General features: G+C 38.1%; 1 protein-coding gene across 5 annotated transcripts in view; it reads left to right on the top strand.

The window, feature by feature from the left end:
• The first annotated feature begins 226 nt into the window (after nucleotides 1-226).
• Nucleotides 227-17,142, top strand: part of CNKSR2 (connector enhancer of kinase suppressor of Ras 2) — a 253,732-nt gene continuing 236,816 nt past the window's right edge. For 3 of the 5 annotated variants that reach the window (XM_059680457.1, XM_059680456.1, XM_059680454.1), the window contains exon 1: nucleotides 228-1,258. In XM_059680457.1, the coding sequence (XP_059536440.1) occupies nucleotides 1,195-1,258 (64 nt within the window). In that variant the 5' untranslated portion in view covers nucleotides 228-1,194. Of the gene's footprint in view, nucleotides 1,259-17,142 lie in introns of all 5 variants that reach the window. The other 2 variants (XM_059680455.1, XM_059680458.1) reach the window with 1 other exon arrangement.

Below are 17,142 nucleotides of genomic sequence, written 5' to 3'. Positions count from 1 at the left end.
CAGCGTTGGGGGAGTTGGAGGAAACCCAACACAGAGCCCTTCAAAAGGCACGTGGGACCGACCTGTCTCAGTATTGCCTGGACCTCACTGGCAGGTCCTGGCCCGGCACCGGCCCTCCTGCCTCCCCATCGCTGCTTTTCTGGCTGGCGGAGCCCGCCCGCGGCATTCCACGCCTCCGTCTCCAAATGCGTGCGCGGGGCTCGGGAACCACCACGGGAGCCCACTCAGCAGCGGGGAGGGCGGGAGCGAGGAAAGCCGGGGCTCCAGCTGTAACCAGGCACTCTGCGGCGTCCCCCACCCCTCGGCGGCGGGGCAGCAGGTACCTCCTCAGCAGCCTCAGCAACTGGTGGGCGGCCGTCCCGCCGCCGTCACGTCTGCTCCGAGGCCCTTTGGGGCCAGGCTCCCGCCCCGGGCACTTAAGTGACTGACCCGGGCTCAGGCTCCCGCTGCCGCCGCCTCCGACGACGCTGCCGCCGCGCACGCGCTCCTCGCGCGCTTCTGTCCCGGGGCGGCCGGCGGGGCGGGAACACGAGGCTGCCGGCGCCCCGCACCTGCCTGACGGAGAGGCGGACCCCCGTCTCCGGGCGCGTGCAGGCGCGCGCACGCGCACGCGCCACTAGCGCGCCTGGCGTCGGCCCCGGGGGCGGGACCGCGCGGCCGCGAGCGGGCGGGGGGCTCGTGGCGCGCGCGCCCCGCACCCGAGGGCTGCAGAGAGATATTTCGGGTGGCAGGAGGCCCCTCGTCATTTCCGCCGTGCAGTTTGTCGTGCTGGGGCTTCACTCCCGCGCGCGAGGCGAGCGGGCAAGTTGGCTGCGGGCGTGCGGCGGCGGCGGCGGCGGCGGCGGCAGCAGCTCCTTCTCCTGGCGTCGCGACCCTCGGCAGTGCAAGCCATGAACTGAAGCCCCGGAGGGACGCACACCCGAACGGAGTGGCGGAGCCGCCGCCGCCTCGGCAGCGACCGAGAGGCGCAGTGGTCGCGGGCGCGTTTCCCTCCTGGTCGCCGCTCCCACCGCTGCTGCCCGCCTTGCGCTAAGAGACATTGCAGCCTCGAGACTCGACACAAAAGCCGCTTTCTCCGAGCTGCCCGCCCAGCGAGGCAGCGGCCAGCGAGGCACCCCACCTGAAGGCGGCTCAGACAGCTGAGTTGGTTTTGTGTCTGAGCTCCGCACCCCACGCGGAACCGACCCCGTGCTCATGGCTCTGATCATGGAACCGGTGAGCAAATGGTCTCCGAGTCAAGTAGTGGACTGGATGAAAGGTAATGACCGCTGTGCGGAGGGAGGGCGAGGCAACCCGAGGGTGCGGGGTCGAGGCGCGCGGGAGGGAAGGGACGGCCGAGCCCGCCATCGGGGCTTCCGCAGACTGGTCAGGGTGTGCAGAGGGGCGGCGGGGGTCCTCCGGAGCTGGTAGGGGCTCGGGATCCCGCTCTCCTATTGTCTCCAGCCGGTTGCTCCCCAGCTGGAGAGGGACGCGGAGAGCGCGGGAGGATAGGAGGTTGGAAGCCCTGCTGCGGAATCCCGGCGCAATATCGGGCGCATCCTGCCCGCTTTCCGACCCCCCTTGACGTCCCCAAACCGGGAGGACGTGGCGACCCCGGTCTTCCCCCCCCAGGGAGGAGCCCCCGAGGGACCTGCTTGGCTGGTCGCCCCTGCAAGAGCCCCTTTGTTCCTGGGAAACCTGATGCCCTCTCGGTAGCCACCCCTGCCAGGTGCCTTTTCCAGCGCCAACTCTCCCGGCAACTTTTAAGCCCACATATTGGGGTCAGGACGAAGCCGCCCCAGTTGGGATCGGGAAGCAAACCCTATCCCCCAGGTTGGGCTGAGGATGCTCTACTTTTGGGGAGGAAAACGGGTTTCCCCTGGGACAGCAGCCGTGCTCGTGTCTGTGGGCTCCCTCCAGCGCATCACCCCGCATCCTTTGCCGCCTCCTCTTCTGGCCCGTTGAGGCTTTGGACCTCAGGGCTTTTTCTCGGGGCTGGACGCCAGGTGAGAGGTGATGCGCATTCAAATTCCTCCTCATTTCTTCCACCTTGAGGGCTCTCTCCCCCTCTTTTCCCTGGCAATTTCTAAGTGCCATACTTATACATACTCGCCCTCCTAGTCGCAGTCGCAATCCTGGGCTTTTCTCTAGTCCCTGGGCTTTCCTGCCTCACGATCTCCCTCTGTTGTCTGAGTTAAGGGGCCTGTAGAGGACCCCCCCCCCCTCCTCACGACTACTGCTCTCTCATCTCCCATCCCTTAAGATTCCTAAGGTTTTGGGAATGCTGACAGGGAATGAATGGAACTGAATAAATGACTACTGGCCACACTTGGGAGATGTTACAGCTTTGCTCATGGTTATTCCCAGGCACAGACTCAAGGTAGATAAGTCAGGGACCAAAGGCTTATTTGTGAAAAATGTGCGTTCTGTAATGAGAGAACCCTTCTTAGGGCTTGCTTAGCAGGCAGACTTTCCAAGATCCAGGTACTTTAGAATGAAAGGTGGGGTGATTGGAAGTAATAGAGAATGATAGGGAGAAACGTATTTTTTTCCTCTCTTTTCCCAAACCTTTTCAGCTTCTTGCTTATTTTTGTGGATTTTCCTTTATCCATTTGTGTTCCTTCTATTCCCTTATATGTCCATGTATTCCTTGTTTACTTCATTTTTCTTTTCTGATATATAGAAACTGCTTTGTAACTGCAAGGCACAGTGCAATGGGAGTGTATTTAATTAAATTGAATTCGTGATTTATCGACTGCCCCCTTGTATGCGGTGCATTGTGCTAAGGTGTCGTGCCATGGGTGCCATGACTAAGACAAAGTCCTGCAGTGGCTCATCTTTTCTGTTTCTTCTTCTCTTTTCATATCTGCTATTTAAATTCTGCTTTCCGAGATTCCCACCAGCCCCTCCAACCCCATTGTCACATTGTCAGATACGGACAAACATCAGTCTTCTCTGTATCTCAGTCATGGAAGAAAGAGCAGGGTATATTCAAGAAGCAGGCATGCTTAATTAAAACCCTATCTTTGAATTTGCCTAAAAGGTTGCTTTAGTTTTAGTCTGTTCCTAAAATTCTCAAAGCAAAGCTGTCTTGGCTCCATGGGAGTCAGATTTCCTTCCAGACTACCTCTCACAAATTCCCATGATGCTTGAAGTGAGTGCTGCATACTCCATCTTCTTCACCTCCCACCCTCCCAGTACAGTCTTGCAGCTTCCCCTGTCTCTACAGTTCAGGTCCACTGAAACAAGTAGAACATATGCTGAACATATTCTGACACAGATTAGTATCCATCCCAGCACACTAGTCCTTTCAAAATCTCTCCAGCCTAAACTGCAGCTTCTTTGAAGTTGACCTAACATTGTTAGCTGCCCTTTAAATGACTGTTATATTCAAGTTGAATTGATTTCCATACCTGTTGGTGGCGTGTTTTTGAGCTATTTGAAAAGATTAGTGAGGTTGCCAAGATGGAATTTGTGTATCCTTGTACACATTAGACCGGAAGAGACTAACTGATGTCATCTGTATTTTTTAAGTCCAAACTGCTTACTGATGAAATTTCTATGAATTTTATAGAAATGTGATTTGAGATATTATCAGAAAATGAGATTTGTAAGTAGTTGGATGAAATGAATATTTCCTCAACTTATAACTTACACTGTTATCTAATAATTTTCCCCTTTTTACACTTTTCCCAAAATAGTTTACAAAACACATTTAGAACTACTTTTCACCCTTTTCTCAGATGAAATAATGTTTAAAAGTCAACTAATTTAGGCTGTAGCTTTGGAATGGCTAAACTTCATTTCATGTTGTGTAACAAATAGTGTTATTAAGGCAGTACCAAAGAATGAACAGGACTTTAGAACAACTGAAACATTGTGGAAGTTAAGCATGCTCCTAAATGTGACGGTTTCATCATCCATAATATTTAAAGCACATAGCATATGCGTTCAACTAGTTCCAATCCTAAATAATTACAACTCGATTTAGTAAGGTACATGATTTATGCTCTTTCTAGGGTAGTTTTCTCTTTAGTAAATAGAAAAGGAACCATTAAGCACATAAGAATAGGAGGGCCATACATTTATACTTCCAGACAATTTATATAAGTAATGTAGAAACTCAGTAAGCAGAGAGGGAAAAGAAGGGGTGAAAAACAGGCTGACAAGATTATTAAGCTGTGGTAGCATATATTCAAGATTATTTATGAAGGGCCAGTTATACATTGCAATTCATTTGATCTGTTACTTTTTATTAAAATATATTCATTTGATCTGTTACTTTATATTAAAAGACATAAATATTAAATTTACATATTAATTATTGGTAAAGATATAAGGAAACACTTGCATTTTTTGCTCACCCTGAATTCCATTATTTATAAAATATAATACAGAATTTTATGTGCACAATGAGAATTTGATGTGACACAGTGTCAGTGTTAGTTCCAGTAAATATATGAACTTTTCATGCGTCAGTAAAATAAGCAGTTATATTCCAGATTATCTTGATGGTACTTCAGGCTATTTGAAAATATGGTATAGACCTTAAAAATGAATTTTACAAAATATTTTTGAGAAAATCAAAATCACTTAGCATTTGAAAGTAACTTTTTTTTTTCAATTAGAAAATGCATTCAGTCCTCTTGTGGGTTTGACAAAAATTTAAAATGTAAACTTTTTTTACAGTAAATAAAAGCAAAGCAGTTATTGGAAAAAGCTATAGGTAGAAAAGTAGGCCAATAACTTTCTAATTTTTGCTCAGTCTGTTACTCTAACATCATTTCTGTTCACTTGCAGGGCCTGGAAATACCTCATAATCTGCAGTTATTTGAGTCTCCATTTTTGCCCTCTGAATGATAGTAAAAACCTCTGAACACTTTAGTGTTCCTATTATTAATGTTACGATTAATTTTCCTTGTCCGTGTCACACCCAGTAATTCCAGTTTTTTTCTCACACCTTTTCTAACATTGAAATTCTTTCAACATATCCACTTGACTAAGATAAAGTTATTTTCTGGAACCAGCTCCTTTCATGAAAATTTCCCAATGATCTTAATCCTTTTCTGGATCTAATAAAATGAGATTTTTTTTTTTTTCAGAGTCAACCAACAGGCCCTGCTTTACTACTCTTTTCTTATGGTCTCTGTGACTTAGCTCCATCCATTCTTGTATTATTGTGATTCCTAAAATAATCTGAATTTTAAAGATAGCCTCTTCTCAAAGCATCCCACAATTAACTGCTCTACTTTTTCCTGTTTACTATAAACCATTTTCTGTAAGAAGCGTTCACTGACTTCCAATTTCTGTCCCGATGACTCAGCCATCTTGAGGATAGAAAATGAAATACAAAAAAAGAAGAAGAAATAAAATGAAATACATTATTTTAGGTATAAAAAGCAAAGATAAAACCAACGTTTGCATACAACCCTACAAAAGAGGAAAATGCAGTTATGAAATAAGGTCAATTTGGCATAAATCTTAAATTCTATAAAGGAGAATGTATCTGATAAGATAAAGAAGTTTTGACAGATACAATGCTTTTCAGTATTTTCCCCCCTCATAGGATCCAGAGAAGAATTTGACATATATATTAATTAGATGAATGAAAATGTCAACATTTTGAATTAAACATTCTTGAGAGAGAGATCAGAAATAATTCTGACAGGATCTTGAGCAAAAATATGATCAAATTGGTCATACACTTCCTTTTTAAAAATTAGTTTATTCTGATTTGCAATGTGACTGGACAGTGACCAACAATCACCTACTTTGGATTTGACGTTTTTGGAATGGGAATTCTTGTCATGTTACAAAAAACGAAATTTACCTTTTCACTATGTAAAGTTTAGTTCACAAGAAACATCATTTTATTTATAATGTCATTAATGTCTGCTCTTTAAGTTAATACTCATGATTAATGCAGATTAGGAAAAAAAGAGTATATTTATGTATATGTATCCTGGTCCTTATATATAATGAACTCAGTACTTCTTTATGGAAGTACTTCAATGGATTGTTTTAAATAAATTATTCCCTGCTTTGGGGAAATAAGTCTCTGTAAGGGATGGCAGTGACTTTGACAAACTTACTCCAAGACAGAGACAGGTACCAAATATAATCAAATATTTGGTAAATTTTAAGGTTTCATATGTATACAATCGCCAGTGAAAAGTGAAGATGATGATTTTAGTAGATAAGGAAGGATCCGTAGGGAAGGTGGTATTTTAGCAACTGCTTAAGTAATTTATTTATTAAGGCATATTCTAAGAAGGGTATATTCTAAATGTTGAGGCACAGCAAGAGACTCTAGAATTGTGATGGGGTGATTAACCACAGGGGTTGTGTCTAGATTTGTTGGATGGAAGGAGAAAGGTGGGTAGTAGAAGGAAAGTGAGGGAGGAGCAATGAGTAGGTGGCACAAAAGTACGAGAACAAATCTGCATTTTACAAAAACAATAAAAATCTCATCATGTCCTGACTTTAAATAAATACCACATTATAAAACTTTGCCTGCCAAAAATAAGCCCACAAAGAATGTGTATTGAATTGGTACAGCTGTTTCAAATCTGTTTCTCAGGGATAATTTGGAAATAATGTTAAAATGAGTTTTTTGAAGATTAATTACATCATTAACATTATGTTGTTGGATATTTAGAATTTTACTGACCCAAATTCTTACATGAAGAATGAATATAGGCTTTTAAATATTAATGCTGTTCTTAAACCAATGATAAATTATAATTTTCATTTACAGCATAGTGACCTCAGATTAGGACTTAATTTGTTCTTAATGACATTTTTAGCTTTCTACGTGACTTTCCTATAGCACCTCACACACAGGGCTTATTGTGAAAGGTGAAGGATTAGCTTCTGTAAAGAGTACTGGAAGGATGGATCATCTGGACTAATTTATAAGGGGAAGGAGGAAGGGAGGGTAAGTAATTTGAAAAAAATAAAGTCTAAAGCTTTTTATTTTTTATGATTTTTGTCATGGTTTAGTTTAGTGTCTGGCTAAAGAACAGCAAATGTAGTGTTCAATTATGGGATCCTGAGTTGAATAACATTCAGTGAGTGAATCCACATTATTCATATATACACTAGGCCTGTGCTCTTAAAATGGTACATTTCTATGATTGCGGAAGCCAAAACATCGAAAGAAGTCAGAGTTGATTTTTGCTAAGTATTCTAAAACAACATTTTTATATTAAATCTAACAGCGGTATTATATTTATGTTGTAGAAAGTAAAACTGGCATGATTTAAAAGATGAGACTAGAGGCTTAACAGGAATTTTAGGCTTGCAGCAGGCTGCTTAAAGTTGCACTTCCCAGACCTCCCAAGGTTATGAGTCCCTTCAGGATTATGGATATATTAGTGGAAAAGTTTGAGAAGTGGTGGTTGGGTTAAGAAAAGATAAAATTAATGTACTTTGCTTTCTCTGTTTCTCCTATTGCACGTGACAAAATATATTTTCAGCCAAGGTCATGATAAACATAGCATTTATGTTTGTTTGTTTGTTCAACCTATAGTCCAGATGAACTTCTTGGGAATGATTCTCGTCTGATCCTGTTCTTTCACTTCTCACCCTCATTAGCTTAAAAAAATGGAATGGCTTCTCGCTGTTTTTAGGATAAAGATCAAAGTGCTTAAAATGGCTGATAAGACCCTTGCAGGTTTGGCTATTGTCTGTAAAGTAGGCTACACTGGCCTTCTTTCTGTTTGCCCAGCACTAGGCCTTTGCACTTAATGTGTTTTCTCTTACCTTTGTTCTTTACCCAGTTAAATCTGACTCATCCTTCAGATCTCAATCCTCCCCCTGCCTCAGAAAAGCCTTCCCACTTCTCTAAGTCACATCAAATCCCCCGTTATATGCTCTCCTGGTGCCATGTATATCTTTATCCTGTTTGCCAGTTTTATTTTTACATTAGTTTGTGTTGTCATTTGATGAAGGCAGGGACCACATGTTTTTTTGCATAACAAGGCAAAAGAAGGTATATGATGAAAAGTAGGCACTCAGGAACTATTTTTTGAGTGAAGGAATAAATAAATTTATCCACAGATTTCTTGTCTGTCAGCAAATCTGCTTTCCTAAATGACAATGCATGTAAAGTCCCTTATAATTCTCTAATGGATACTTCAGTGCCAAGTCATATATTGTGTGCCAGGATACAGTGAAAGTAGGGTTGCTTTATCCATATTTCATAGTTGTGTAACACTAGCCAATTCAGTCATCTAAATCGTGGTTTAGATTAATTTTGTTAAGAAATATTAATAATTTCAGAGAATTCATAACACTTCTTTGTTTATGCTATAAATATTATTTGCTGCTATCATTTAATAGTCCAACACAATAGCAAACATTATTTTAAAAATTAAAACATATTCCTTTTCTTAAGCATTTACTTTCTTTCAGACAAATTTTCTAATTGTTTCTTCATTTTGATGTTTTTTAAAGAACTCTAAGAACATCTATGCATAACCCATAGACACATACAACAATGAGGTGATGGCGTGAGGGGCGGGGGGGGGGGGGGCTGGGTGGAGGTGGGCAAAGGAGGGGGAAATTAAGACATGTGTAATAGTGTCAACAATAAAAATAAAGTGAAAATTTTAAAATAATTGCCTGGCCTGCGTGGCTCAGTAGTTGAGGGTCGACCTATGGACCAGGAGGTCATGGTTTGATTCCTGGCCAGGGCACATGCCCAGATTGCAGGTTCAACCCCCGAGTGTGGGGCTTGCAGGAGGCAGCCAATCATTGATGTTGCTATCTTTTTCTCCCTTTCCCTTCCTTTCTGAAATCAATAAAAATATATTTAAATTTTTGTAATCAATGATGCTAAATAACCCTAAAAAAGAAAAAGAACTAAAAAAATAACTATATACTATATTTTGAAATGCAGGGTAGATTGAAATTGATAAAATGCCTTAAGTTTATCCTCTTATAAAAGTTTAAAAATGCTCATATAAGAAATTAAAATATTTTTTCTCTTGTGAGAAGAAAATATCCTTTATTTTTGAAGTTGGAGAATAAAATGGAAAAATAGCTCTTTAGCTTAATGAGAACCATTATCTTATATTTAATGTTGACTTTACATTTTTATTAATAACCATAAAAATACGATATTCAAATATGCATTTTAAATCACATTTCTTGTATAACTTTCCAGCTCTCCCCGTAATTTTGAAAAATAAATTTAAAATTTTAAACTAAATATAAATTTATTTGAACTAATTTTTAAGGGCACTTGTTAAGAGCCACGTAGAGAGTTATTGTAAAGCGTTAACTTGTTGAATATAGGTGCCTCTTGCAGACTTAGTGAATTACATGCTTCTGATAATCACTACTAGGTAAGTTATAGATTTTTTTTAATAACGCATGTTTTTCCCCAAAATTGAGAATGCTTAGAATATAAACTACAATACGTGAAATTTTTAAGACCTTAACATAAATATGCCAGTCTGTTAACTCTTAATAAAATAATACCTCCAGGCTTAAATATTCTAGTTAGTACTGAAAAACAGTGGGTTGCAATTGTGCCCTGATTTGAATTAGAAGTAACTATTAAACATGATAGAAATTTGGTGACTTTAAAGATGTATTTAGTTTCTTGTTCAATTCAAATTACAATTATTAATTTAAATGGAAGTTTTTATTATCTTAATCTTAATCTTAACATTTCAGGAAAGAAAGGGTCACAGGTATTTGCACAAGATCATGAATTTTAAATTTTACTAAAGTACAGTAACTGTTGTTTTAGTTTTCTGTGTTTATCTGCTGAATATTTTGTCATAACAAAATTGTTTTAAGAACTAAAATTTATTAAATAAACCAAAACTCACAATGGCATTAATGTATTATAATTTTCCACAATAAAAACGTTACGAAACTAATATCAACCATAGCACACTTGTCTGTTTTATATTTACTTGACATTAATGTTCTTGGAAATTAGTCTTATTAGATGGGTTGGACAGTCGTCTGATAACATAATAGATAAGAAGAAACCACATTGTTAATTGCCTTTAAAGTGTTGCCCAATATTACTTTTTGCTTGTTAGAACTTTTTGTTTTGTTTTAGCCACATCTGCTATTTTTAAAATGGGCTTGAATATGTTTTCTCCAGTAATATCTACAAAAAATCAGTGGAAGGTTTAGGTCCTGGATTTTACTTTTTTCAAATTGTTTACCAAAGATTATGAAAGATTCTATTTTCTAGCAAGTTGTGAGACTTATTTATAATGTAATTTATTAATAAAAGATTTTAAAATACTTGCCTTAAGTATTTATGCTGAAGGATTAATTTCAACAACATTAGCTGAATTCTTGTAATAATTTTGGTATGTTGTATATGTGTATATGGGAGTTTATTTTTTTTTCCTGGCTGAGCAGAAAAGTCCTATTTTCATTTTGTACAATTTATTTATATTTGGCTTTCAAAACAAGCCACTGGGATATTAAAAACCTATAAAGTATTATAGAGTTTTTACTAATGGTGCTTAAAACAGACATGTAGTCCAGTTGCTTTATGGAGCCTATTGTGTGTAGACCAAGTTCAATGTGTAGAGCCAATGTGAATGGCAGGATTAGGTGCTGTGGTGCGAGTTTTGTGGCAGCCTCTGTTGGTATCAATGTTGCATTAAACCAGTGGCGGAAGGTTTCCTCCTGTAGAAGGCTGCTCCCTTGCCTTCTAGCTGTCCGATAGTATGCTTTCAGTTTGATATTGAATTGTCTGTCACACAGAGAGGGAAGCTTGTTCTATGGAATATTTAAGGCTAAATACTAGTAATTTTTTTTTCTTTCTAGTATATCCCTAGACATAATATTTTAAGTATATTGTGGTAAAAGGAAATTAATTCATATCCTGTTTATTTGGTATTTGTGATCATTTCAATAGGCTTCAGTTGAAGTTTACTCTTTATGTGAAGGGTTTGGTGATCAATCTAATAGAGCAAACAAGATGGGAAAGAAATTATTTGACCCGGAAATACTATACTTTGCAGGAGCCATTTCCATACTGTAAATATGCTAGCTATAAATGAGTTGAATTTTTAGTTAGAATTTCTGCACATTTAGAATCATTATTTTTTTATTTTTAGAATACTTTTTAAACATTCTCTGATGCAGCTTGGTTCTTTCCCTCATTCAGCCAAGTTGGAAAGGTCTCATTCACTTCACATCTTTATTAGTAAAACTTAAAAGTGAGATAAGGAACAGTTATTAACAGCTTTTTCCAGGTAAGGTGTAGAGAAGTTAAGCAGCTCAACAAAGATTGTACAGCTATTCAGTGATGGAATTAGGTTGGGCATCAGCTCTTTTTTTTCCCTACTGGATTGGATTTATACTTTCATGGATGAAGGACACAGTTCAGGTTTGTATATATTAGTAATTATCTTCAAACTTGATTTTTTTTTTTAAAAAATTCCTGAATTTTCTACCCTTTAAAAATGGGCACCATACAGTATATGGTAAAGAACACTAGAATCAGATGCCTGGGTTAGTCATATCCAGGCTCCATTACTTCCTAGCTGTGTGATCCTAGAGAGGGAGAGTTTAAGTAACTTGCCAGGTTTTCTCATTTTTGTACAATATGGGTAGTAATATTACATACTTCATAGAGTTGTGCTGTGCTTAAAATGGTGCCTGGTACATAGTAAGTACATGATAAATGTCAGCTTTTTTAATTTAGAAAGAGGTTGTACTCTGTTGGCAAACTTCAGAGGCAGAACTCATAATAGATAATATTTATTGAGTGCTTACTGTATACCATGTACTGTGCTACATGCTTTCTCTGCATTATTTTGTGCCTATCCTAACCCCGAAAGGTTCAAATTATCCCTGCTTTACAGATGAAGATTTTGCTTAGAAACATTGAATGACTTTTCCTGTATACCCAAATATTTATTGAGCAGGTGTTCAATAAGTATTTTGAAGAGTGAATAAAGAATAAGTGGAACAAACAGAATTTGAAAATTTTCTTTTTCTTTTTTTTTTTTTAAATATATTTTATTGATTTTTTACAGAGAGGAAGGGAGAGAGATAGAGAGTTAGAAACATCGATGGGAGAGAAACATCGATCAGCCGCCTCCTGCACATCTCCTACTGGGGATGTGCCCGCAACCCAGGTACATGCCCTTGACCGGAATCGAACCTGGGACCCCTCAGTCCACAGGCCGACGCTCTATCCACTGAGCCAAACCGGTTTCGGCAGAATTTGAAAATTTTCTAACTGGTTCCAGAATATATAATATTGCCACCTTGCCTATTTTTTTTTTTTTTTACCAGAGGTAGATGATACATGAGAGGAATCCTGGGAATACTTTCAAAGATGTGGATGCCCTCTCCATCAGACCTACCTTCTCTAGTATGTGCTAAGGTGGGCTTTAGTTCTTAGGTCCTTCTGCTCTCTAGCCTGCATGTGTGTGTGTGTGTGTGTGTGTGGGGGGGGTGATGTGTTGCCACTCAGAATAGGACTTGAGGTATTGAAAAAGATGCCACAGAGCACTATAGTCTTGGTGATATTGTTCTTATTTTGATGTTAACCCCAGGAGTTTAATGCTCTCCTCTGCTTAGTCTAGACTTAGACAAAAGATCTACTTCAGACCACTGCCACTACCAACCCAGGGCTGAGATATTTAATTCTAAAAGGATTGTCGATAAAAGCACATGGTGCCTGATAATAGATGTTCATAAGCAGCATATATTTTAGTAGAAATAATGAATTCTGTTATATTCTTTTGTCCAGATTTACTTAGCAGTGTTTAGTATTGCTATCTGCATTTCATTAGTGTTTCTTTGAATAGCAGATTTTATTCAGTGCATTCCTATGTGAAAGCCTTACCTACCTACTAAATGTTAATTGTTCCCCTCAAATTGTTTTGTTTTGTTTGGAAACATTTTCACCATAGACCAATAGCGTAGTGAATCACAAAAGGAACTTAAGTGCTAGTGAAAATTTAGTCACTAAATTTTCATAATCAGTCAAAAAACTTGTGAAATCATTGTAATGTACGAGTGGTCAAGCTGAGCTAGAGATGTTGATCAGTTGAGTACTTGTAAAATGGTACTGATAGGTATAATTCCATCTATATTATACATATTTAAAATGATACGTATGGTTTTGCCTGTGTATCTAAAATATATATGTTCTGGCATATATTTAGGAACTTAAAGTTGGATTCATTCAGAGTAAAAACACAAAGATTATATTTTCTGTTTCTCCTTGTTTTAGTTTAATAGCATTGAGGTGAGTTTTGCTTTAGATTGGCAGTTTTAAAATATTTGAAAGCAACTTAAATTGTTCTTTGTTTGTGGAGAGAATGATTTGAAGTCTCACTATGCATGAAAGCTACCACAATACCCAGGACAATAGGCATTAAAAACAGCTGTGAGTTGTGGTTATTATCAAATATTTTGAAGTGGCCTTAGCCTTGCCCATTTGATTATATAAAGCACTATTTCTCTTCTAAAGCATTCATTATCTTTTAAAACCCATATGAATTGAAATTAATTTTGTTTGGGGATGTTTTTGAGAATTGTATTACTTTCCTTTAAATAATTGTTGACATCCTATGTTAATAAACACTCTGGTAAGAGATAGACTTTTAAGTATGGTAAGACCATAAATCTCCAACAACGTTTCATTTTAAGATGTGTGTAATTTAATGTTTAAAGGAAATATTTTTTAATTTTGAGATTTTTTTCAAATAAGCCTGCTTTGCTAGCTTATTCTGCTTATTAAATATGGTCTTACCATATATAAAAGTCTATATCTTACTTGTAACCAACACACAGAGAGAAAATAAATACAGCAGGATAGTATCTTGGGATCTAGTAACATTTTTCTCCCCACCAAAACACCATTAATGATGTCACAACAAAATTAAGGTGTATCTCTAAAAAATAAATACTTAAAAAGGTATACATTACACACTCACCCCTACAACACTGTTATCACATCAAAATTCATTCCTTAATATCCTTAAATATCTAATTGTTCAAATTTCTAGTTTCATAAATGTCATAAACAGTTTATAGATTTTTTTTCTCTCAAATTGGGATCCAGATAGAGTCCACACACTGTAGTCTACCTTATTCTTTTTTCCTTACATCAATCCTTTGGGACCCAATACTCCCTTTATATAACAGACATTATGTAATGTCTCCTAAAATAAATAGATAATATATAATATCCACTCACATAATTTTTAAAAATTCCCCTTATTGTAACAAAAAGGGAAAATAATCTATAAAAATAAAATTGGTTTTTATATGTAGGTGCTCAATATAACTATACCAGAAGAAACAAATTGATATTTTTGCCTATTTATAATGAGCCTATCTGGATTTTTAAAAAGCAATAAGTTCTGAAGTCATTCCATATAAGTACAAGAAAACGGAAGAGTAGATGAACTGATAGACACTGGAATAAAAATGTATATTAGCAGTAGTACAGGCTAGAATAATTTGATATGTCATCCTATTAATTCATCTTGAGGAATTATTAAAAGTCATATGGGAAGGAACCACACCTTTTTGGAGAAATGGCAGATTCTAGGACTGGAGAGGGATTATTTAAGGTGATCCTGGAGCATCTTGTAGTGCAAGAAAGCAAGGAAATGCTCAAAGAGGGCATGTTAAAGACGGGAGCCATTCTGAAAGAGTTCTCAAAGGCTAAAGCTGGAATAATTTGAGCAACAAAAATGGTATTTGGTTATAACTCAGTGTATAAAATAAATATCTGAGAGTCCATACTGATCTAAATAAATGTCTAAATAAATGAGAGAAAAGAGAAAAATCTCCCATTCAGAGAATTCCAAATAATTTATGTAGATACTTTCCTCTCAAGGAGCTGCACTTAACTCCCCTCCCCTTGATTATGGTCTGTACTTAAAGACTTGTTTCCAAAGAGTAGAGGGTGCTAAGGGGAAAAAACTTTACAATGGAGAAACCTAGTGAAGACTACATTGGCCAGGTGATCCGGGTTTGCATCATCATTGAAAAGGCATGTTGATAACATGTACCCTTAATATAAAGTTATGAGAATGGCACTCCACCCTCGTGATCTTCCTCCCCCAAATCTATAATTCCACTCTAAGCATGAGAAAAACATTAGGCAAACACAAATTTAAGGATATTTTACAAAATACCTGACCAGTACTCCTACAAACTGTCAATGTCATAAAAAAAACAAGGAAAATATGAGAAAAATCACAGCCCAGAGAAGGCAAAGAAGACGTGATGATGTTCTGAATAGGATCCTGGGACTGAAAAATCACATTAGGGAAAAAAACAGCAACTAGTGAAATCGAAATGGTGTGAAGTTTAGTTAATAGCAATATACCAGTGTTCATTCCTTATTTGTGACAAACGTATCATACTAATGTGAGCTATTAGTAAAGAATATGAATGAAAGGTATACAGGAATTATCTATACTATTTTGCAACTTATTTGTAGTTCTAAAACTATATTTATAAAGAGATAATATGCTAATGGTTGATATGCGGTAACTGTAATGACCAGGTCATTAGCATGAAAGTTAGGGCCTTGCTCTGGGAGACGGGGGGCAGGAAGCAGGGAGGCACCCAGAGAGGACATGACCAGCCTGAGGCCACTCCAGGGACTGAGGGTGGGGCTTGCACACTGGGCTCCTAGTTCTAAAATTAAAAGTTTCTGTAAATTTTTAAAAATTGGAATTTATTTCAAATTTGGTATTCCCCAAAATAAGCAATATCTCATATGTAAAACAGTTTTGTTTTGCCTCTCTGTGAGTGTTAATAATAAGGTATTTTCAAATACAAACAAAAAAGTCAAGTGAGATACAAGCAGTTCTTTAGTGTGGAATTGTTGCATCCATCGATTCAGCAATCATTCAGCATCCCCAAACTCCTTACAATTCTCAAAATGCTCCCAGGAGTAACATTGGCCCTGTCTTGGTATCAAGAACCCTTCTGCTCTACTTCCCTGTGTAAACCTCATGCTTTTCCACAAGTGGGAAAAAAAAACACCAAAAACAATTTTCTTGAATGAATGATATGCCTTGTTTCCCTTCCACTGAAATTAATCTTTTACCTGAATATTTTTTAACCTTTTGCTAATCAGGAAATGTGTGTAAGAAAAGGAAACAATGTTCATGGGATATGATGGGATGGAGACTACCAAAAGTTAGCCCCAACTCCTTATTTTACCTCACTGCTAACAAATTTGCAGTTAAACTCTGAGATGGAAGATTGTGCTGTTCTAAACTCTGTTAACTAAGCCTGATACCCAACACTCCTAATTGTTGTTTCTGTTTCCTGCAGACACAGTGTCAGAATGTTAAATAAGGCGTGAAATTTTTGAGCAAATAAATGTTAGGCTTTATAATAATTGATATTCAGCTGACTATATAAATGTGTATATAAATATGTACACACATTTACTTAGGACAGATATTTGCCTAGGGCATATAATGCTGAAATTGAATAAGTGACCTTTTCTCATGGCTTTTCTGCAAGAAAGTCAACATTTTTATTTTTATCATTTAATGCAACACCTTATTTCCATTGTATTATGGAGTCATATAATGTGTTTAGTAGCTGAGTTTGGATATAAGGGTGGTTATAACTAAAGGCCTCCTTTGGCCACATCTCCAAGAAATTCTATTAGATTTCAAAACAGTACTACTTTAATACTTGTACTTTATTCCTGTATCTTTTTGGTTAAGATCTTCCTTGTTTACTAGTTTATTGGAGTGAAAATTCTAAAAGGAATAGTATCTAATAATAAGATAAAACTGTGACTAGGAATTTAATGCATTAACCCGATATGTTTTTCTTGCCAAAATAAATTGAAATGCTATAATTATCACAATTTCAACTTGATTCTTTATTATTAATCCACCTCTGTAAAAGTGTGAGGTTCTGCTGTTGATGTGAATGTCTAATAACTGTCTCCTTGCCATGTTGTTTTCCTGATGTTATGCTCTGTATGAGCTTAGATATGCATTAATTTGTTATCTGCGAAATGCTTCTGCTTCTTGTATAAAGTATTTCTTAAGCTATGCTCACAGGAATGAAATAGCGTTTGTTTCATTTGTCTGCTTTGTTTTGTTTTTATAAGGTAAGAATGCTTTGCTTTTTTTAAAATATATTTTATTGATTTTTTACAGAGAGGAAGGGAGA

Source organism: Myotis daubentonii, chromosome X, assembly GCF_963259705.1.
Source record: "Myotis daubentonii chromosome X, mMyoDau2.1, whole genome shotgun sequence".
NCBI lineage: Eukaryota > Metazoa > Chordata > Mammalia > Chiroptera > Vespertilionidae > Myotis > Myotis daubentonii.
The sequence above is the reverse complement of the archived record's forward strand: the minus strand, read 5'-3'. Positions and strand labels throughout refer to the sequence as shown.